The sequence below is a fragment of the Ptychodera flava genome, unplaced genomic scaffold, assembly GCF_041260155.1.
Source record: "Ptychodera flava strain L36383 unplaced genomic scaffold, AS_Pfla_20210202 Scaffold_39__1_contigs__length_1403739_pilon, whole genome shotgun sequence".
In the NCBI taxonomy this organism is placed as follows: domain Eukaryota; kingdom Metazoa; phylum Hemichordata; class Enteropneusta; family Ptychoderidae; genus Ptychodera; species Ptychodera flava.
This window is the reverse complement of record NW_027248361.1, coordinates 737,859-763,059: the sequence shown is the minus strand read 5'-3', so window position 1 is coordinate 763,059 and position 25,201 is coordinate 737,859. Positions and strand designations below refer to the sequence as shown.

Sequence of the window (25,201 nt, the reverse complement as noted above, 5' to 3'; positions counted from 1 at the left end):
CTATTATTAAATTTTGGAGTCATTTCAAGGACATCAACGTTATATGCAAATGTTGTTTTATGACGGTGATTTTACTGAACAACTGTGTTTTGTTTTATTTAAAAAAAATTCTAGCAATGATGTTCTTGAATACACCAAGAGCGCCATTTGTATGTAGGTTGATTTCATATTTGTAAAATGTTAGCGCAACTATGTTGTGAATACGCGGTCATATATTTAATATGCATCTTCTACGACATGACTTCTAAATGTTACTTCATATAAACTCCGGATTTTACTTATCCTCAATTTGATTGTGTTGCCAAATAGAAGCGACTATCTTTGAAAGCACAGAAATGTCATTATTTTTTTTTGAAATATGAGTAAGCAGCATTCCAAAGTGACTTGTACTACAGATTTGATAGCTTCATATTAACGAAGAAAAATATTATAAAAAATTACATGTTACCTCTTCTTCCTAATATGCGAAATCATGAGCAACTTTGTCATGAAATCCTAAAAGTAAGCATCAATACACTACATGTACCTGAAACGCTGACTGTGAACGAGCACTGTTTAGTATTTCTATTGTGATCCGAAGCAATGTATGTGACAGTGGTATCACCGATATAGAACATATCGTACGGCTTGAAGTTGGAAGATATCGTCGGCGCAATACCAGAATTGTCGGAAGCATTCGGTTCCTGCCACGTAACTGTAGCCCATGATTGTCCGTCTGTGTTATTCTCTCTGATGACATCGGGCAGTTTGTCCATGTCGGGGAAGTTGTATCTTCTAGAGTGATAAAATAAAAGGAATAATAGAAGATGGAGAGAAAAAATGAATCACCGTTTCTATTACATAGCCCTTTCCGTGTATACTCGTGTCCTCAGCTATTCATTATTTGGTTGTGAAATAAGATAATGGAAGAAAATACCAAATTGACACTGCCAGTTTGCATATTTTGTTCTCTGAAGCAAAGAAATTGAGTCCAGAATAAAACCCTGCGCTCACATTGAATGATTTCCCTAGAAATCGGGAAGACTTTTCGCCATCATGAAATACAATTTCATTTGGCAATAACCAATGACCTACTATTGTGTGTGATGTATATTCAGTTATAACCATAGTATAAACGATTTACGAAAATAACAAGCGAAAGACAATCAATAATAATAACGGGCCTCTTTCGGATCAAAATAGAATTCGCTCTATCAATAACGCCATGGACTCACCATCACACTTAAATGATAGTGTTTCAAGAACTAATCTAAACTGAAGTGTTGAAGTTACAGGGTTTACTACATGAATCAGTAGCAGAGCAGACTAGAATAATATATCCGTGGGCAAAATGTGCAAATTTCAAATGAATTGCATATTAGCGGAACGATTTTCCCAAATTATCGGTATATGGTAGAATAAACTCAGTAAGAGTTACTGTACAATGGAAGTCATATCCGACCACAGTGCAATTAGAGCAAGATATTCAAGGTGCTATTGTGTTTAAGAATAAATGCGTACGCAATACATTACAAGGGCGATGGTATAGCTGCTCTGGTGTGTTATGTTTACTCACTTAAGAAACCTGTGCTGTAAAATACTCGAGTATGTCTAATGTATTCATATTTGATTTTAAACGGGAGTTTGGTTAGAGGTTGGCTTGTAATTTTTGGTAGTATGTTTGTCTTTATTACACGCCACAAACTCGCGGAAATAGAAACTTCTTGTTCCAAGTCACTGCTTCGAAAAACGTGACGTGAGAGTAATTTTAAAGACTTTTCCCCAAGGGGAATATACCCTGAGTAAGTACCAAGGAACGTGAGAATATGCTTTTTGGCATCTGCAGCTTTGAAATAATTGCGGATGATTAGTGCTTGGCGTGATTTTCCAGTCCAATAGCGCAGTAACTTGAAGAGTAGGAAACAAAGAAGAAAGATTCTTTCTAGTGCGGTAATGTCTGTCGGAGAATATAGACTCAAATGACGACAACAAAAAGACATAGAAAAGAACAAAACTTTACGCCGCTAAAGATACTTAGAGTGGATCAACCACAACATGCCTTTTACTTCGTTTTATTGAATGCCAAGGTTCGTAGTAAGGCAAAAACGCCTTTCTAATAATCGTATTTACCGACTGTCGTGTGTAAAAATAAAGCTGCACATAAGTAAGGCTTATCTTGTATAATTACTGTACAATATAAACAAACCTCACTGAAGTAAGCTCCTATGAATCTCAAAAAATATCAAGTTTCATATAAATAACCCCAGCAATTGTGCAATAGTGTCAAGAAAAGTGAAAAAATCGATCTCGCATTACCTGTGGATAATATCCGTCCCATCATAAGTGCAGTTTCAAAGATCACCTTGCACTCAATTATCCAATGTACAAAAGATCACATAAACTATGGTACCACATTTTTTAAAAATAAGATCGGATTTATTTCTTCAGACATTAAACATACAACTGATCGTAAGTGATTTACAGGTAATTTATAAACTCTGAAATAATACTGTTTTTCTTGGCATAATTAATGGAATATAATTCCTAAATCAATAAACTTGTCACGTTGTTTTGTTTTAAAATTCTTGCCTTGTATACTGAAAAAGTGCCAACCATAATTATCATATTCAAGGCTTCAAACTTAAGCATACCCAGAAAATAACCATATATAACATGTTTCCATCGCATATTCAACTGGATATCGTATGTTTTGTTAAGGGCCCGAAAAACAGACGCCCAAAAAATGCTTTACTCGTAGACATTCAAAAAGAAAATGTTCACAGTCTTCAAGAGAAATACATTGCTCACACATTGGAGAAGGTTCCTTCTTCCATCTAAATAAATTTGATCTGTGAGGTAGTTTGTCATACAGCAAAACAAATTAAACTGAGCGATTTTCTTGATTGTCATGTTTTTCACTTTGCTTGACCATATCAGCTGCCAACTGGCACACTGACCAGTTCTCTTTTCCCACACTGTTTTTGCATACGATGTCCCTACACGTCTCGTTAAAATGTTCCAGTAAAAATCTTTACAAGAGAACATATATTACGTCTATATATTTTCCTTGGTGATTCTGTTTCAAAATAGTTTTTATTTGTCGATTTACCACTAAGCTGGTTCTTAGAGTTCACATACATTGCATCCATTGGTATGGAATATATTTCTTTAGCTTTATGTACTGTATAATCCAGTTTCTTTTTTCTTCAATCTAATCAAAATATCACGTTGCTGAATGAAATGACCATTGGTAAATAAATCAGAAATATACATAAAACCAGCATCCATCCAATCAGTAAAAAATAAAGGCTGATTATTTACAGTGATGTTATGGTTGCCCCAAATTTTTTGCCGCCCACTGCATTTGCGTTAACTCTATTTTACGGTCATTTATCACAGTTTCATACCAACTATCAAGGACACTTGCATAGAAAGTCGGTAGTTTTTTTGTTACATATTTCAAGCATTTTTTATCAAGATTGTATGTAAAAACATCACTGATACCACAAATTTTTCAAATAATAATCAATGACTACTTTCCATGTCTCATTTGCACTGTTCACGAGCCTCTATACCCATCCGCATTTCAATGCTTTTATATTTGAACTTATATCTATCATTTGTATACCTCCCTGTTCAACTTTATTCCAAGTGATTTCTTTCCGAATTTTACCCTTTTTCCCGCTCCATAAAAAATTATAAAATATTTTATTTAATCTCACTACTACGTCTTTTGGTGTATCAATCATAGACGCAATATAGGTGATTTTGGAAAAAGCAAGGCTCTTCAAAATTGTTATTTTCCCAAATAAGGATAAGTATCTTTTCTTCCAACAATGGTACCACATTTGTGCTGATTGCTGTTGAAAGTGTACGTTTGCCATTTGTGTAAAATATCCAATCCAAGAAGAATCCTATGTAAGTTGAAAGTCAACGACATACAGAGTAATTAACGGCTATGCTTTTCAAGCTAGTGGGAGAACCCGCTCAATGTTTATTAAATATCGCTTATTAGTAGGGTAACATTCGTGTTTGCCTGTTTCAGAATACTTTCACATTTTGGACGGAAGGTATTAAAGGGTAAATGTAGTTTTAAATTTTAATTCATTCTGATCAAGGTATTGTACAAGATTTTAGACTCATCACGCCACTAGAATATAACTTCATATCTTATTTTTTATTCGGAATGGACCACTAACGAAGAAATCTGAAAGTCTATATAGAAAACCGACCAAACAGCAACTAAAGCTACGAGGTAAAAGATAGTTTCAGAAACAACTTGTGAATTGCCAATTCCATTGAGTCAAATCTCTTTGCGTAAAGTTTCAGCGACAAAGGTAGTTGAGTAATGGTCGGGAGAATTTGCTGAGAAACAGGCAATCGCGAAGGGCAATAGACGGTCAGATATCTTCTGACAGTGAAAAATGTCCTCTCCAACTGTGTTTTGGCAGTGCCAACCAAGAATAAATTGGGCGATTGTATTCTTAGATAATTCAAATCTATCTTCTCCACATGTAGAGATCGGCGATACGATGAAGATTATGATAGTGCAAACAAGAAGATGTAAAGTTTCCAAAAGGAAAATTATAAAGTTTTCATGCTTAAATTAATAAAAAGGCAAGCGCTAATGAACACTTTTATAGGACTTTGAAAGACTTGATGTACGTTATCTCCTTACAAACGGAGATGTGTGACATTCTGCCCCACAAATTTTTCTGTCCCCATACATTGAGACAGGAGACAAGTACTTTTCCAGAGACAAATAAAATAGACGCCATGAGAGGCCAGATGAAGAGGGACAATCTAATCTTCAAAGGCATAGCCTAAGATGAAAACGAATCATGGGATCAGTCAGAACCTAAGGTAAAATCATTTATTACCGATAAGCTTGGCATCGATGGAAGCGATAATGAGTTTGACAGGGTTCATCGTCTCACAAATGCCCGATCAAGAACACAGCCAATCATCGCTAAATTTTCCCGCCACCAGCAACGCAAACAGGTGTTTGAGGCAGCCAAGAATCTGAAGGGCACACACTACAGAATATCGGAGGATTTTACGCGAAGAGTACGTGAGGTGAGGAAAAAGCTTGGAGAGTATCTTGTATCGGCTAGAGCTGAAGGAAAGAGAGCGTTTCTGACATTTGACAAATTGAAGATCGACGGAAGAACATTCGTCTATGACAGTATACAAGATGATATTCGCCCATTGTCGAGAACAGAGTCTACAAACAGCTAGGAAGACAGCCAAGGCCAAGGTAATGACACACGCCGAAGAGAAGCATCATCACATCCACACCCGACGTTTATACAGAATTCCTTTGATAGAACTTCAACCAAAAATCAAATTCAGTTCATTTGTTGGAATATTCACGGTCTTATCTCCAAAATGTGCGATTTAGATTTCATTTCCTATTTGCAACAACCTGGATAAATCATGATTCACGTTGTACAATTGATGGGTTTAGTTCATTTAAGAAGGCTGGTTGCAAGAAATCAAAATATGGAAGACATCCAGGAGGTATTAATGTATTTTTCAAAGACGCTCTTTCCATGTTGTAAAAAAAATGTCGAGTGTCTCTGACAGTATTGTCTGGATATCACTTTATTGTAATCATGTCGAGAAGTCACCTTTAATTGTATTTGCAAGTGTTACATTCCTCCTGATGAATACGACAAAAGCAATAGTGATAACACAATTGAAATTTTAGACTTTGAGTTAGCTAAGTATTCTAGCAAGTTTCCAAATTCACGTTTTTACATCTGTGGAGATTCCAATGCTCGTACAGCTGACAAGACAGATTGTGTAAATGAGGATGTAACAAATTTTGTGCTTCCAATTGACTTTGTATCATCCCACTCCAATATTGATGTTCACAAACGGGTTTCAAGCGATAAGACTGTAAATACATCTGGCCAGAAGTTTCTTGATTTTTGTAAAGCTACGGAATTAAGTATTGTCAATGGCAGGCTTTTCAGAGAAATAGGAAGCGGTGATTTTACGTACGTTAGGCACTCTGGATGTAGTGTAATAGACTACCTTATCACCAATGTATGCTATTTCTCAGATATTGACAAGTTTTACATTGACAAGAGAGTGGAGTCTGACCGTCAACCCCTTGTATTTGATATCAATATAACACGAGTGTCATGTCAAGGCATCAGTAAATACCATCGATGGTAACCTTAGTACGGGAATTTTAACTCATTCTTATAATAGATTTTTCTGGGAGAGTAGTAAGCAAGAATCTTTTTAACAGTATTGGAATTCAACTCGAATAAGGGACCAGATTTGTGAATTCAATGCACTTGTTGATGATTCATCAATTGAACAAGCTGCTGAATGTCTTTTAAATATGATCAAGTCTGCTGCAAGTGAAATGAAGTGTACTTACAATTGTAACCAAAGGTCAACAAATAATGAATGTCAAGGTAATACCTGGTATGATAGCAACTGTAAGAGAATGAAGCGTTCACTCAATTCAAAGGTGAATGGATTTAGAATAATAGGTCAACAAACAATTTAGAACAATTAAAAAGTGTAAACAAGAGTATAGAGAGCTGATTAACGATAAAAAGAAAGTTCATACAAGTAAAAATTTCGAAAAGTTACAAACAGCAGCTAAGAATGTGAATTCAAGAGAATTTCGGTCTCTTGTTAAAGGAAAATCAGCTCCAGTGTCCCAGAATATACAAAATGATGATTGGTTTGGGTACTTCTCAACATTGTTATATACTCTAGGTTTTGAAAACAAGGATTTTGTTCCATTTCACGAAGAAATTAGGGATTTTGTTGAAACTATTGAAAATGAGGACACTTTTTAAAATATGGATGTAGATGACTTGAATTTGCCAATTGTAATTGATGAAGTAGACCATTGTATCAAGAAACTTAAGTGTGGTAAAGCCCCAGGTCTGGATGGTGTATCACAAGATGTTTTCAAGGCTTGTACACCTATTGCTTGAGAAATGATGTGTAACTTTTTAATGCTGTTTTAGATTCTGGTCACTTTCCGTCTGCCTGGGCACAAGGTATTATAAATTCAATTTATAAAAAAGGTGACAATAATTGTGCTGGCAACTACAGAGGGGTAACTCTGCTTCCTTTATGGGAAAAATTTTCTCTGGTATCCTTGATAACAGACTTCGCATATGGCTCGAGAAAATGTATCCAATTGTTGATGAACAGGCTGGCTTTAGGAAAACATACTGTACTTCAGACAACATATTTATTTTATCCACCATTATTTCAAAATACTTGGCACACAAGAGAAGTAGATTTTATATAGCTTTCATTGACTTTGAAAAAGCATTTGACAGAATTGATCATTACTGTATGTTTTATAAGCTTATTCAGTGTGGGGTTTCTTGTAAATTTTATAGCGTTGTTCTGTCTATGTATAGGCTATAGCAATGTAAAATCATGTGTCAGAACCTCGTCAGGTTTTACCGATTTCTTTGATTGCAGTTCTGGTGTACAACAGGGATCAGTATTGTCACCCCTTTTATTCACACTTTGTAAATGACATTGGAATTACTCTAGCTGATACGCACCAGTATTCTGGTGTCGAAATTGGTATTTTAAGAATTTTGTATTTGCTCTTTGCAGACGACCTTACTATGATCAGCAGCTCAAAGATAGGATTGCAGCGCTTGTTTGATCAATCGTATCTTTATTGCTCAAAGTGGAAACTTACTGTTAATACCTGTAAAACCAAAGTTATAGTTTTTAGGAGGGATGGTGGTCTTCGAAAGTATAAAAACTGGTCGTACAATAACCAGCCTGTTGCTGTAACTTCTTTTTATAGCTATCTTGGCATTGTCCTATCCTGGACCGGTCGTTGGTTTCAAGTACAAAAAACTCTGAGTTTACAAGCTAACAGAGCCTTATATGGTCTGATCAGTTGTCTTTTTAAATTTGGTCCACTGCCTGTTACTTTTGCCTTGAAAATATTTGACTGCAAAATACTCCCCATTTTACTTTATGGTGCTGAAATCTGGGGCTTCCATCATGCTCCAGATATTGAAAAAACTCACAATAAGATGCTGCGTTATGTACTTCAACCATTACTGCTATGAGAGGGGAGTTGGGTAGTCCAACAATGACAGCAAACATTTATTGATACTGGCTAAGAATTTTGAAAATGGATAGAATAGAATTGTATACCGATGCTACGAATTTCAAAAAAGCAAGATTGATGTTAATAGGTATGACTTATGGGCCAGGGGAGTGAGAGGCTTGTTGCAGAGTTATGGTTTTGGTGAAGTCTGGGAACAACAAGGGGTTGGTAATGAAACCTTGTTTTTACGGCTTTTTAAACAAAGGTGTAGTGATATCGATGCACAATGCTGGCTGAATGATATCAACAATAGTAGCAAAGTTTATCTTTATTCTACCTTCAAAAAGAGCTGGTATTAGAGCCATACTTGACCTGTATAGATAACCCTGTTTTCAGACACGCTCTTTGTAGTTTTAGAACATCATCACACACTCTGATGATCGAGACAGGTCGTTGGAATAATATTCCAAGACAAGATAGACTATGTGAGTTGTGTAATTTGCAGTAGTAGAAGATGAGTACCATTTCTACTCGTATGTCCAACGTATAATGACTTGAGAGCTAAGTACAAGTCTTCTTATTATTTCAACCCTCCTGTAATGTACAAGTTCAAGATACTTCTTTCATCACAAAATACTGCCACAATGAGGAAACTGAGTAAATATATTTTTCTGGCAACAAAACGCAGGAGAGAACTTACCATCGATGCGTAAGGTAAGCATACAGTTGTATTCTCCGATGCTTATTTATTTGTAAATAAGTTATTCTTTTTTTTTCTCTCTCTCTTTTTGTGGATGCAATTATTGCATTGACTAGCGATCTGTAAGCAACATTACTGCTACTATTTGTACATATTGGCCGGAGGCCACAAGTACTGAATAAACTGAAATTGAAATTGAATTGAAATTGAAATTGAGTACTGTGCTAAAGCTGATGAAACCTGCTACATATAATGATAGAACAGATTATAAGACAGATTAATCTGATTGTTCTTATTACACGCCTCACATGGTTGTCGATTATATTGGTATGAATTGGGTTTATTGACAGGAATATTGAAAAACATAATACAATTAATCCTCGCCAGAGATAGTTACTCTGGCAGTAGACCGTATACACGTCTAGTCTTAACTATCAGTAGTCTGTCTGCCACTCCGCGTCAGTGCTCAATTGAACTGCTGTCAGAATATACAATGTCTGTCTTTGTTCTTGTGTTTTGTTTAGTGATTATCTTAATGAGGTCTGCAAATGTTGCGTAACATCTCCTTGCTCGTTGTTCTGTCGCTTTAAAATGAGACAGGTCAAAGGTACAATTGTTTTACACAACTTTATAACAGTAAAAAGTATGCAGTAATTCATGTCATACTGTATTATTTCATGCGTCCAGTAGTGTCTAATAAATGTCAATACATGTCGAGTCATCAGCAGTCAATTTCAATGCTTGATAGCTAAGTTTGTAATTTTGTCAAACTCAAAATCTGTACACGTCATTCCTTCCATTCAGAGGTCACATTAGCAGGTCAAGTTGTTGTGTTGAGTAAATGCTAAAATTTTCTAGTCTATTTACTGGATATCCAACATTCTGTGAAGCGTACTACTATAATTAATGAACCTGTTGTAAAACACGTGAGCATATTCAGTTCATATCTGGTTAATATTACTGAAATGGTATGTTTACAGAGACTTTAATCAGGCAACCAGTGATGTGACTTTAAGGGCACTATGTTCTAGCCAATCGCAGGTCATATGAGAACGCACTACCAATGAAATTGTAACTGCACCATTATGTTACAGGATAATGTAAGTATCTCTTTTATCAGATTTTAATTCTTTATCTTCACAGTAGAGAATATTTGGTACTCAGGAGCTCGATTATTTTCTGCGGATAATTTGTACTTTTAATGTTTGAGGCTCTCGGCAATTTAAACAACCCAAGAATTTGTAAAATTGTAAAATACGTGCTAAATGTACACACACTATAGTATCAATACAATTAGAAAAGTACATATTTCGGTTTGTAGGAGTAGTCAAGGATGAACTTGATACAGCTGTAAAATCAAGAATGAAAATACCGCCATTTTTGCATATTTTCAAACTAATGGATGCATCATATAAAAAACAAAAACAATGTATGGAAATAGCTTTCAGAATATATATATTAAGTATACATATAAGTATACATAATGACGTCATTTGTCTGCCTGTACAACTTATAAACAGTGTATGTATTTCAACACAGAATGATGCACAAATTGAGGTGTAAGAACAACGGCGAGGGATTATCATAAATCACAGTACACCTGCAGTGAGATAGGATCATCACCATTAACTTTGATTGAGGTGATTAATTCTTCTTAAAGTTTGTGACAGTTTCCTTATGAAGTTACTGCATAGTCAAAGCTTAGTGAGGGTGACGACTTAACTTGTATCTATCGCATAATCGCAACCCATCTAATGTGTATTCAATTCACTTTCAAATCTTTCAACAATAAGACATCATCTATAGTGTGCTTACTAAACACTGAATTTTAATATGGAAACCTAAGAAAAACACATGATTTCGCTAACTTGACTGTCACCCGTACGATCAGAAGAGTAAGACATTCGAATCTCAAGAATGGAACGTTTGCTGATAGCAAAGCGCGTAGTAAGCAGAATGAATCTTGTTCTGAAATGCACATGCTTGCCCATATTTGAAAAATGTCTGTATGAGTGTTATACGGCAAATTGTTACACACATGTGACGACGTTCTTTCCCAAAGACATCACTAACGAACGTGGCTCGAGTTATATAAAGCAAAAACAATGTATGGAAATAGCTTTCAGAAATTATATATTAAGCTTGTGTAAATATATAGGAGTTGACTGCATTGTTCACGTTTGAAAAAAAGTCCTTGCCAAATGGAAAATTACCTTAAATTACTACTAAACCCAGGCAAAAATATTTGATTCTGCACCTTAGTGACTGCTTTGATGCAAATGTAAACACATCATGATTATATCAAGGACTGATTACGTAGAATGTTATTGTGAAGTATACTTTGAATGAGACAGATCAGAACCACAAAATGTAGAACGATGGTATTAAACGCGTTTAGTCAATCACTGTATATATAAGTTTACTATCATGCTTTTGATGTTGTAAACTAACATACTAATCCCTTCATAAACAATAATAACATTATTCCTATATACTATTCTCAGGCTCAATTCTGCCATTATTCGCGATAGCTGTACAGCAAAATAAACATTAATCAAAAGAAGCAAAACATGGCACAGGATTATTAACTAGAGAGACATGATTTTTTAAGCTTACATGAGGGCCACTAAAATTTTCTTGATACATTTATTATTTTATTTATCAGCTTTCATTCTGAAAATTTTAAAATTACAAGCCATTCCAATTTTCTAAACAAACTGATAGTATAAAACGTGACTTTTAAATTATCAGAAAAACTAGGAAGCTGATTTTAAGTAATTTCTCACCTTGTACAGTGACTGTAAAACTACATGTTCCCGTGTTGCCTGAAGCATCAGTAGCACTGCAGGTGACTGTCGTGTCGCCACGACTAAAGATTGTACTGGAAGCTGGACTGCAAGTTACCGGTGGAGTTGTTCCTGAATTGTCTGTGGCCGACTCGCCGCTGAACATTACCATTGCAGTTGTCTCACCATCATCACTTTCGACAGTAATATCAGCTGGACATGTGGCAACTGGAGGAGTTGTGTCTGTGTGACCACAAATCACAGTCAAAACACATATATCAATTTGAGTTGGAGTACTTCCAAATATAAGCCTTTTACGCAGAATGTTTTAGTTAACGTATATTTAAACGCCACATATCAGAAACAGTCAGAATTTAAAACGATGACATAAAACGCGTTTAGTCTAACACTGTACATAGAAGATGACAGTCATAATTTTGGTTTTGGAAAAGTATCATACTGACCCCTTCATAAAAAATAATAACATTATTCCTTTATCCTATTTTCAGGCAAAATTTTGTCATTATTTGCGACAGCTGTACAGCAACATAAAACATAAAAGGGACAAAGTCGGCCAGTTTTCATGAATTTAATTTATATTAGACACTTCTTATATTGTTTGACATGATCAAAAATATTAAATGAATGGGAGGCAATGGATACATTGGACTTAAGTTATTCAGATATATATTGTTTCATTCATCAACTTTCGTTCTGCGAGATTGAAAAGTACATGCCATTGCAATTTTCTAATTAAAAATGACAGGAACGTGACTTGCACATTATCATAAGAATTAGAAGATTGATCTTTAACCGAGTCATTACTCACCTTGTAGAGTGACAGTGAAGGTACACGATCCCTCGTTGCCTGCATCGTCAATAGCACTACAACTGACTGTCGTGGATGGATCACTGAAGAGTGTATCGGAAGCTGGATCGCAAGTTACCGCTGGTGTTGTTCCTGAATTGTCGGTGGCCGACTCGCCACTGAATGATACAACTGCAGTTGTGCCACCATTGTCATATTCGACAGTCATATCAGCTGGACATGTTACAATTGGAGGAGTGTTGTCTGTGTGACAGCAAATCACAATCAAAACACAGATATCAATGTGATTCAGAGTACTTTGAAACAGAAGCCACTTACGTAGAATGTTATTGTGAACATATACTTTAGACGCGACATATCAGAAACCACCAAAAATTATAACGATCACATGAAACGAGCTTAGTCTAACGCTGTACATATAAGTTGACATTCAGTCATTTGGTGTTGTAAAACTACCATACTAACCCCTTCATAAACAACTATAACATTAGTCTCACTTTCGGGCACAATTCTGTCATTATTTGGGATAGCTCTAAAACAAAATAAACATCATGACAACTTTTCCCCGCACAGACTTAGACGTGGTGGCTGTGACCAATCTGGCCGAAATTGGTCATAGCCACCACCTCTATTAAAATTCATGAGTTTACTTTTCTTGTTTACGTACATACTAATATCAGATGGAAATCTGAGGATTTGCGATTACATCAGGGTGACAACCCCCACACCAAGAGCAATGAATTAAAATTACTCTTTACAAAGCATGCGGACAAATTTGTTGGTTCCACACATGTCACTTACTCTTTACAAAGCATGACAAATTAGTTGGTTACACACATGTCACTACAAATACAACACTAACGTCCATTGGAAATGGACAATTTGAAGCCGCCTATTAAAGCTCGTGCCTGTGTGCAGTGATATGTTCGTCGGTAACGCTGTGAATGAAACATGCACACAGCGGCCCACACAACATCGTAAGCTTACTATGGTGGTATTTGTACGAGCGTGGTACGTCCGTGATCGTATTTGAGTGCATAAGTTACCGCAGGCTACCACTACCAGTAACTCGCGGTTACTGGAAAAGCCGAGGGTAGCCTAAACTGAATTTTCCTGTAAACGTCTTAATTGTTCTTAAAGTACATTACAGCAACTGGACTGCGAGTCTCCTCTTTGAAAATACATTCGCATTTACTCAATAAAAATATATAGGTGAGTGACAAGGTTTTGAGAGGGTGTGCAACGTGCAACGTAGAACAACAACTGGCATCAATCCATAGTTGTCGTCAAGAAATAGTGGTCCCACGAAGCTTGCAATGCAACGTAAGAGCACAACTACCGGGCCATAAACCAGACGAAGCTCTTACAACAAAGTGGCGTTAACAAGAAAGACACAGTGGTTTTAAATTTGTTGAGTCAATCAACAACTATCTTCCACTGCATCAGGAAGAAAACAACACACGAATCGACAACACGATCCAGGCAGCCAACGATAAAATCAACGAAATCAGCGACGCTGGTGAGAAGAAAAAGGCAAAACACCTACTCACCAAGCACATCGAATCAGCGAAAAGAAGCATAAACAAGGCACATCGCCAAAACAAACGCACCAAGCGTTAAACAAAAACCCATACCAAACGGCCCTTTTCAGGGCCACCAAATTCTCCAAAAAGAGAACTACCGAGAAAAACAATAAATAATCACCCATTTGACGAAAAGTCAAATTGGACTACACGAACAACACAAAAAACAAAAACTTGAAAGCTATCTGAAGCTGCTAAACTCGCACTTCTAGAGATACCCTTTCAAACAAGGAAACAAATCATTTCGCGTTCCCAAAGAATCGCGATAAACCAGCTTGCAAACAATAGACAAATTACCATAAAAACCCTTCGACAATGGTAGGGGTATCGTCATTGTCAACACAAAAGATTACGTACACGAATGCGAAAGGCGATTACAAAACATTCAGTATTACACACAACAAGACAGTGACGACACAGAACAAACAATAAACAAAGTACACGAACTATTTAACAAAATGTACGACAACAAACACATCGATCATGATACGTAGAAGTGTCTTGATCCATTAAACATAAAAATCCGTACCCCGCAGTGGTACTTAGTGCCCAAAAAATCACAAACCTTCTAAAAATCTGAAAGACACACAAGTCAAAACAAAATTTACAGAAGTAAAGAAACATAGAACAAACAAACCGAACCACCAAACGGATTCACAGCGAGATCCAAAAATGAATATACTTGCCTCGCTACTCGAAGAGCAAGACCACTAAATGCATTAAAATAAATTTTCACAAACACAAACTAAGGAAAGAATCTACACTGCGACTGATGAGAAACCACACTCGGGTTTCGAAACGCAAGCGTCAAAGGGCCACTCTATCAACATTGTAACACCATAGGTCCGGCTGCGTCTCGCCATAAGCTTTCCCCACACAAACAATACATTACCGTACACACTAATCTAAACTTCCCTACAAATATCCGAGGCGAAACAAACATTTCATTAACACAAACAATCGGATAAGAATGTAGGAACACATTTTTGCAACGAATCAAACACAAACTCGACACAAAAACATTTTGGATAGTTAGGTGGGGAGCCTCTTTCACATTTTTTACATAATTGTTTTCCAAGTCAACTATCTAAGCATTTTAAGAGGTGTGATCAAAAAGGCCAGAACAGCCAATTTTGACCAACCGGGTTCAAGAAAGGTGTTAAAAGTGTGCGATAGATTTGTTTACGACATAAACATTACGAATAGTAGGATTAAGATAGATACGAATAATCCAAACTGCCCAGTTTCTGTGTGGGGAAAAGTTGGAATGTTGAAGTTCCATAATCTGTAACTTTTGACATTTTTTCCCTATTTTTGTTTTCAATGAAAACTTACTTATGTTAATTGACCTACCAAATAACGCAGTATAACACATTAGTTGGGATCACAACGCATACTATAGGCCAACAACGAGCTATTTTATGTCGCCAATTTCCATTCTTGTCCGGACTGGAATAAAACGTTGTTGACACACGAAATGCAACGTAATTCTTCATGTGCGCATGCGCATATAATTGTACTCACATATTCAACATGGCGTTGCTCGACGGAGCAGCAAAGCGTCAGCGTCCAGCGGGCCCCCGAAAACCTAGTGATTCTGTCAAGAAACGGGCTTAAACTAGACGCAATGGTTGTAAAATAAATATATCTGGGAAGAGATAGATCGCTGGAAGACAGTTAAAGAAGACAACAGTTTGCAGTCAAATGCCGAAGTTGCACGATTTCTGATCGACCAGTAAGTACACCCACGGTCCCTCCACAAAAGGGGGACTGTGGTACACCAACCGTCCATAAGCGAAGATGAGCCGATATTTAATGATGGTCGCTTTGATGTTTAATGCGTTCTTTTTCTTCGAGTCGATGCTCGGACAGCATTGAGAAATGATGATTAAATATACGAAAATGCCCTCGATTTTATGACTGCCTTTGTCTTGATTCCGTTGTTATGTCTTGACGTATGATGTGGTGTAGTATAAACCACAGTTACGAATGGAGTGATACATAGCGGCCGCTGCGTAGTATGCATAGAATTATTCTATGCATACTACACGGCGGCCGCTATGTATCACTCCACTCGTCACTGTGGTATAAACCGCGTTCATTGTAACTTGCGTTGAAACTTGAAACTTCGACCAACGAAGTTTATACAAATAATTAGAACACTACTCGGTACAGATTTTTTTGGACAGTGATAAAAATCATACTAGTTGTTTTGTAAACGCACATGCGTGTCATGGATAAGTCTCTAAATTGTGTTTGCATTTTATTCAAGTAATCGTCAATTTCTGCCTGCCTGTGCCTGTGAATGCATCGTAAACGGATCTTATCTTGTTAGTGCAAAGGCGTTATCCAGGCGTTACCCCAGCCATGGAGCTGGGCTCCATGTAGTTTTGTAAGCATTTTCATTCAATCAGTGCTTTCCTGTTTCCGATTGTTTTATAAGTGGGGGACTGGTGATGTACATCTTGTGACAATGTGTAAACGTGTGTGCTTGGGAAGGAGCAAGTGCATTCAAATGGAAATGTTATATATGCATATTACATGTGAACTCTCGTGTATTTCTCTTTTCATGGCACTGAAATGAGTCACAAAGTAATGCTGTAGTACTGTTGTGTGACTGTTTACTGGTATGTGAAATTACAATTTACATGAGAACCTCTGAGCGGTGGGGCCTCTCAAAATAGTAAACTGTATCAAAATGCTCTTTTATGTTTGTTTTCATAGATGAAGTTCTCATTTTCCACTTACACAGGAAAGAAGAAAAGAGAAAGACTGTGAAGAAGATGTCAGAGTCATTCGTTTGTCAAAATAGAGGCATTACTTGGCGCCAAGTATAGATGAATACTGGCTTCATCACCAAAGAGACATACTGGATAAGCATAAAGCATAATGTTTTTTCTCAAAATTTTTTTGTGTCCTTTGAGTGACTTTTGACTTCATTTTTACCAACTTCAAGATATTTCAGCAGCTACAAGGGCCATTTTCACATTTTTCAGCTTGTGTTTTTAAATATGTTGTCAAATGTATGGAAGCAGGCGGAGTCATTGACTATTTTTTTAACTTCCATTGATATGTGGATGTATGACAGAGGAGCATACGCTAAAGGTATCCATCTTCCAGTGTTTGTATGTGCGTTGATGCGTAAAAAATGTGGTACCTATTACTGTGATATTTTGTGGGAAGACTGATGGGGGATACTTGGGATGAACACGTTTTATGTTTTATCTGATCACAGTGAGAGCACAGTGTCCTTGACGTTCTTTTTAGGCCACTTACCTTCAGTGCCACCAAGGCAACATGTTCAAACGAATGCTTTGTACATTAGCATTGTGTCTTTAGTTGCACTGTAAGTATATTTACCATTTTTCCAGTAAAAGATGAAAATCACAGCCTGGAGTCTGTTGCATTCACTTTCTTCCACAAAGTCACACACTCTGCTTTATGTCAGTCAATTTTGCTTCATGTGGAAACCCTAACCCATGTGAAAACACATATTGACTGGCTTTTTGAGTGACAGCAAACTTCTTTAACCCCTCAGGACTGTGATTTACCCCAAAACAGACTGTTTCCCTCGGCCAAACAGTCTGGTTTTGGGGCGACTCACAGTCCCCCATAGTACAGACTATGCTGCTACCCTCATGGCCAGTCAACATGTCTATTTTATAACACATCTCATCCGCTGTCTGTGTTCTAATTCGCCAATTGATAGTCACGTGGGATGCGTTCTTTTTGTGCTGATCCAAAACGACGTCATCAGGCAACATTTGTTGGAACTGTTGCCTGCCAGGCATCAGTTCCGAAAAATGATGCCTGCTGACATCAAAAATAACGTTGACGCATGCGCAGACCGGAATGTAAACAAAGATGTCGTCTGCGGCCGATCGAAACAATAGTCAAGAAATATCTAGGTTTATCCTACTTTCTGAAGAATACTGAATGCTCTGGTTTCCAACAAGGACTTGCAACGGACGAAAACTATAATCAAAGGTGCATTGAACGTTTTGCAGAAGTATTGAGATCCTGTTGGAAAATTTGTTTTTTACTTAACCACTCCAACATATTACATATGACGAATTTCGTGTATGGTACATACATGACTGTACATGAGGTGTGTTATAAAACACATATTGACTGGCCATGAGGACAACAGCATTCGTCTTTAACCTCTCGGGCGTGTGAGTCACCCCAAAAGACAGTCCGTTTTTGGGGGTTGACTCACAGTCCCTCGGGGTACAGACGTATGCTGTTGCCCACATGGCCAGTCAATATGTGTATACTGTCATAACATCAATGAAAATCTAGCAAATTAACAGGATAGGGAGGAAAAATAAATCAAAATGTCTTTATATCTTTATTTACATTCATAACAATGCACTTTTTTTCACATCATTAGGAAACTTAGCTTTCATTTAGCTCTTTTGTAAATAAAGAAAAACATCTTGTATAAAAATTACGAACAACAGCAGTGTCTTGTTTAAAACTACAAAAACGTCGGTGGGCTCAAAATGCTTCCACCTAGAAAAACCAACAAAGCAATGGCATGAGGTAGCATTTTGGTCAATAAATACAAGTTTTGTATAAAAACTACAGAAACAGCAATATCTAGATGTACAGTACAAAAGTCAGGGGCACAAACCGCCCCCCCCAAAAAAAAAACAAACCAAAAAAAAAAAAACAAAACCAAAAAAAACACACAGAGGTAGTATTTAGGAAATAAATAAAAATATTTTCTGCAAAAAACCTGTAGAAATAGCAGCTGTTGAGTTCAAAACTCCGTGAGCTCATAAAACAAAACAATAAGGTAGTATTTTGATAATAATACAGGTAAACATTTTCTATAAAAAACAGCAATTTCTGGTTGTTTAGTACAAAAGTCTGCCATTTTTTGTGGTCAATAAAAAAAGAGAAAACATTTCCTATAAAAAACTACAGAAACAGCTGTCTACTTGTTTGGTCAAAAAGTTAGATGGCTTATAATCACCACCCCCCCCCCCCATAGAAAAAGAAAATACGATAGTACTTTTTGATAATCAGAAAACATTTTTTTCATACAGAAACAGCATTTATTCAGTTCAACAGTCAGTGGTCTCAAAAATCCACCCTGCCAAAAAAAACTACAACAAAACAATGAGGTAGTGTTTTGGTCAATAGAACAGAAAAACATTTACTACAAATAAGTACAGGAACAGCACTCTCTGTCTGTTCAGCAGAAAAAATTGGGGGCTCAAAAACAGCATCCCCCTTTCAACACACACACACACACACACACACAAAGATCGGTCTTTGGTCAATAGAGGGAAAATTATTTCTATTATGTAGTCTAAAATTCAGTGGGCTTCCCACTCCCCCTCCCCCTTCCCACCAAACAAAAAACAAAAAAAAAAAATAACTAATATCCAAATCAAAAACAATGTCATTATGCAAGCCTTGAAGCCTCATTACATATAGGGAGCATGTCCCTCCTGTATGTCCGTGCAAGTGCCGGATTAGGTTCAGTTGTGACCAGGAGTTTGAAATCCTGAAGAAAATTTAATAAGAATTAACATTCTGCAAAACTGTAAAATTCAAAGTACAGACTATGACAAGAAGCACATAACCAGTTCTTGTTTTCTTCATAAAGTGCAAAACAAAAGATGGGATAAAACAAACTTCTGCGAGATATGTTGCTTGCCATTCCCACAATGAGGATGTGCACATTCTATCTTCTCAAGAGAGTTGGCTTCAGGCAATATCAGATACATGATTACACATACATAGTAACTGGAGGTGAAACTTGTTCCAATGTTCTCTATTGCAATATGATAGGAGCCTACTCATTTTTTTGCTTCAAATGAATAGGCAATCAATGTGATCATTGACCCCAGAGCCAGCTGCAGGTTGTATGATGTGACAAATGAGTAATTACATTCTCCAAAAAAATTGTAGCGATTGAGATGTGGTGCTTCTGGAGGGTTTTCACTACTGCACAATGATGATTTCATTGATTTTGTTGGAATGTTACAATTTGCATTTGTTTTAATATTATTGGGCAAGTCTTATTGAAAACCTTCAGACCCACACATTCAAGTACACAACAAATTTCATGAGAAGTGATTATGTGAAGAGGCCACGTTCATGACCCCTGAATGACCTTACATCCTGGTATTTTTGCTGGTACAACTGAGAAAATTCATATTTATTCCCAGAATTGCAGATGACTTTTAGTATGCAAACTGAATGGGGTGGTAGACTGTTGCAGGGTTTGAACTAAAACTGGCAAACTCATACAAACAATGCCATGATATAAGGTTCACACAGGGGTCATAAAAGTGGCCTAGTCATTCCTACTGCTAAGCTGATACGTAAACAGACTTACTGCTAGTGGTGATAAACACGATTCAGGTTGCATATTACAACACACTGTTGTGCCTCTGTTAGCAGTTAGTACATATACACCATTTTGGATGTTGATCTGAGGGGGTTGGATGAAAGCCCTTTGACTGTGTTACTCGATTCAGAAGACTATACACCAAAGTAGGATGATTATCTGCCATCTCCATTTACGGTGTGTGTAAATGTTTCTTTGGTAGCATTCCTCTTACAATTACAAGTATGTTTTAATTGGATCACTGTTTTGCCCGAGAAAAAATGGCAGACTAATTGCTTGGTTTTGCTTAACTGCTTGATTTTACACCGGGTGTAAAATATAGTAGCCCTTTCCACCCTTCCAGAAATAAAGAATTCTGGCACCCCTATATTTGTAGAATTTAAAATTATGATTTAAAGTTGTAATGGAGTACTTAATTTTTTTTGAGTTTGTTAGGGGAGGTAATTTAACAATTCAATGAAAGTTCTTTATTCTCCCACCCCTCCAGAACAGGTGAATTCAGCCTTTTACTGACCTTCAGAGTGGCACTCCGTTCTTCAACTAGTCGCATTGCCTCTCCTGCCTGTTGGCAACTTTTTGCACTTCTCTGACCTCTTCCCCTTGTTCCTCTTCCTCTTCCTCATCCGCTTCCTCCTCCACTCGCAGAACTTCCCTGTCCTCTCTCTCCCCTTACCTCTGCTGCCCCTGCCTCCTTTTGCTCTACGTCTAAAACTGTCATCATCTGTACTACTGGTATCTGAAGATGGTCGTGTTATGGATTATGTCTGAAAAAAGTTAAAAACAATCAACCATGACACCAGTGAAGGAGAAACTGAAAGTGCCTTTCAAATGTATTATTTGAACTTACTGTCCTGGTACAAAAGACAATAGATCACCTTGTCATAACAAGGGAATCCAATATCAACATTGTTTTCCAACTACCATCTCGATTACAAGTCATGAACTGGGGCATATTGTTCCATGCATTTAAACAAATATCAGAGGCAAGTGAATGATAAAAGGTGACTGTTTTCAATGGTTGTTCTCTCAACAGAAATAATGCAAATCGAACTCTCCTTTTTATTTTTAAAGTGAACAATGCCAGTGCCTAAAAACAATACCAGTGATTTGATTCGCATTAGACATCAAATCAGGTCCAATAATCGTTATCATTCAAGGTAACTAAGAAAGTTACCAGGTCCAAGGAACATATTGAAAATGACAAAGGCAATGGGGTCATCTTGAACCACAAAATAGTGGTGGTACCAGGTGTCCGGAATGGGTAAGTGTACCCTGCCAGCTAGCCGCACCCGTCAAGATTGACCAAAAGCGACAAATCCATTGTTATTTGGTGAATTCACCAAATTACTTTTGTGAGTCAAAATTTGGTATGCTGTCACTCATCATTTGAGTAACAGACAGGTCATATTTTGATACAACATCTCCGTATCTACAGTAAAACTTCTTAAATGATTTCACTAATCTACTTTCTGAGAACCCTTGCCTCACTAACTTTTGAGCTAATAGGCTGTGTCTAACTCGAAAGTCTTCATATGAATTGCATGTTCTACTGTATCTAAGGAGTTGTGAAATATACACACCATAAGCTGGAGATGATGGTATACTGCTCCGACAAAAGGGAAAGTTTATGATTTCAAAATTGAAATCGTCTCTTTTGTCATACAGCTTAGTATATAGTGTATTTTGTCTAATTTCAAACAATACGTCTAGGTATGAAGCCGAGTCCACACTTTCAGTTGTTTATTTTATTTCTAAATCATCTGGGTAGATGCGGTGTAGATATTGGATATACCAGGATTGTTTAAACTGATGAGATCATCGATATATCTGTGGGTGTTGTTAAATCGCTTGGCAATCCTCTTACATCCAGATTTCTGAAGTGATTGTATGAACTCTGCTTCATACGAATACAAAAATAAGTCTGCAAGAAGTGGGGCGCAGTTTGTGCCCATGGGAATGCCTATGGTTTGCCTGTAATACATCACCCTTATTCATTTTCGTTCTAACCCCTACCATAGGCATAGACCTTGGCCCCCACCCTGTGTCAAAGACGAATCCATCTGTACGCGCGTTCGCGATCTCGATGTGTGTGCAGGCGTGCTCAGACTACTGTGCCGACATCACGGTCACTCTTGGCTGTGATATCGCAGCGGTACTTGTGGCGTATATCGAACGCGCTCGGGTCATCGGGGTCATCGCCACAGTCCCGCTGCGAGCCAAACCATGAGCGTCGTTGGCAGTTTACGACTACACCGACCGGTGTCGTAGATTTAGATTTAGATTTAGACTGTACCGGAAGCTGGACTGCAAGTTACCGATGGCATTGTTCCTGAATTGTCTGTGGCCGACTCGCCGCTGAACATTACCATTGCAGTTGTCTCACCATCATCATTTTCGACAGTAATATCAGCTGGGCATGTGACAACTGGAGGAGTTGTGTCTGTGTGACCGCAAATCACAGTCAAAACACAGATATCAATGTGATTCAGAGTACTTTCAAACAGAAGCCAATTACGTAGAATGTTATTGTGAACGTATACTTTAGACGCGACATATCAGAAACCACCAAAAATTATAACAGTGACATAAAACGAGCTTAGTCCAATGCTGTACATATAAGTTGACATTCATGCATTTGGTGTTGTAAAACTATCATACTAACCCCTTCATCAACAATAATAACATTATTCTCACTTTCGGACACAATTCTGTCATTATTTATGATAGCTTTAATACAAAATAAACATTAATCAACACATGTGATTATTTGCGATAGCTGTACAGCAACATGAAACATAAAAGGGACAAAGTCTGCCATTTTTCATGAATTTTGTTTTATACGAGAAACTCCTTACATTGATATTAAGGTGGTTGGAAAGGCTAGAGCGTAAGTTATAAACTTCAACCAAACTTTTAAATATAAAAGAAGTCAACATTCTCTGTGGAATAAAAATCTAGACATTTGTTCACAAAGGCATTGCAGAGTTATAGCCTGTTGAAACTTCTGAAAAACTGACCAAATAAGAAGAAGTTGGGGAGTCCTTAGTGTATTAACTATGGTAGAGGTCCCCTAGATTTTAATAAAATGTTTAAAAAGGGAAAGTAATTATTTGCTGTTTTTCAGGAAAGTTTGGCAAGGCGGTGCTTGCATTAAGAATGAGTGACTGCTATTGTAAATGCATTTTTTGATTCTTTGAGTGTCAAAAAGGTGTCAACGGTAAGATTAACCAAAAGACTGCTCTGTGACTTCAAAAGAGGGGTGCAAATATGGCTTGTTTTCAACATTTTTGACAGAATAACAGTTTTCCTACATATTTATATACCAATTTAATCCAACCTTTGAAATGAGATATGGACATGGAATTTTTACAGCCTATTCACAAGGTTACAGATAAGATATGTATAGCACAATTCTCCTGTATTTGAAGTACTTTTGAAAAAGCACATTTTGAAATTTGGAAGAATTTTTAATTTTTTGATATGTAAACCCATGTAAAATCATAAAAACAAATTTTATTTACAAATCCTGCCATACAAATCTTACAATTAATAGTGTCAACATATTTATAACTAATTTGGTAATATTAATACTATCCAATTATTATTAAATTCAAATATGTAAAAAAAATATAGAAAAATTAATTTTAATATTTACTGGTGTCATATTTCAAAATCATGGCTGCAAATATACAATTTTTATATTTTTTGGAGAAAGTATTAAGTAAGGGACTTATCCTGAAAATTTGAACTAAATATCTTGATTCTAACACTTGAAACTTGACATTAACTCTGAGAAAAGAATTGGTGCAAAATAGCCTTTCCAGCCACCTTAAATCAAGATATTAAATATATGGGTGACCATGTATATGATCGACTCAAGTTATTGAGGTATATATTATTTTATTCATCAACTTTCGTTCTGCTAGTTTCAAAATTACAAGCCTTTCCAATTTTCTTATTAAATATTAAAGGAACGGAAATTGTAACTTATCGTAAAAATTAGGCAATTGATGATAAACCGAGTCATTACTCACCTTGTACAGTGACTGTAAAACTACATGTTCCCGTGTTGCCTGAAGCGTCAGTAGCACTGCAGGTGACTGTCGTGTCGCCATCACTAAAGACAGCCCTTGGTGTCGCGCCAGGCGTTGAGATTAAAAATGTTATTTGTATCGATTCATGATTAGTAATCATAAAGGATAAAATAGAATGAATTGTTACTTTCTATATACGTTTGTACAAGTATGACCGGTTTTACCCTCTGATGACAGTTCACGCACACGGGGTGCGTTTGGGCGTACCGTTCTTGTCAGGAGAACATCCGACGAGGGCGAGCTTCCGATGGCTGTTCTTGTTCTTGACGACCAAACGACACGGCCTCGCTTTGGCTTAACTTGGTACAAATGTAATTACAGTCACGGCAACAGACAACTGACACGAAGGAGATCCTGTTTCTATAGTGGTAGCGCTATATTTTAATCATCGTTCATACAGAAGCTTTACCCAAATATTACGTTGAAGACGTTCGTTGTATTTGTACAACAGTTTTAATACTCTCGAAAATTTTTGACAACACTTCAGAACCGAAAAACATCACATGTTTGGAAAGATCAAACTTGTAATAATAATCCACCTATCTCGACTTGTATCCTGAGACGTTCTTCATACAATAGCAACATAGCACTAACATTTTCATTTTCGCGCGGCTGGTTTCCGCCATCTTGTTCTCGTCTGCTCCCGGTACAGACCAGGGTTGTGTTCTCCGTTCTCGGAACAAAGATCGGCTATTTCCGGAAATGTAGCGAAGAGAATCGAGCTCGCTCGGCATATCCGAGCACCGTTCTCGTGTTGAGAACAGTGCGCCCAAACGCACCCATGACATTTGGCCCTCTTGGTGA

General features: G+C 37.0%; 1 protein-coding gene across 1 annotated transcript in view; it reads right to left on the bottom strand.

The window, feature by feature from the left end:
• The window catches only part of LOC139127896 (hyalin-like), a 46,416-nt gene that overhangs the window by 6,060 nt on the left and 15,155 nt on the right, over positions 1–25,201 (bottom strand). Inside the window, exons 18-19 of the mRNA XM_070693752.1 lie at positions 12,354–12,596; positions 11,525–11,767 (exon numbers count right to left, since the gene is read on the bottom strand). Coding sequence (XP_070549853.1) covers positions 11,525–11,767; positions 12,354–12,596 — 486 coding nt within the window. The remainder of the gene's footprint in view (positions 1–11,524; positions 11,768–12,353; positions 12,597–25,201) is intronic.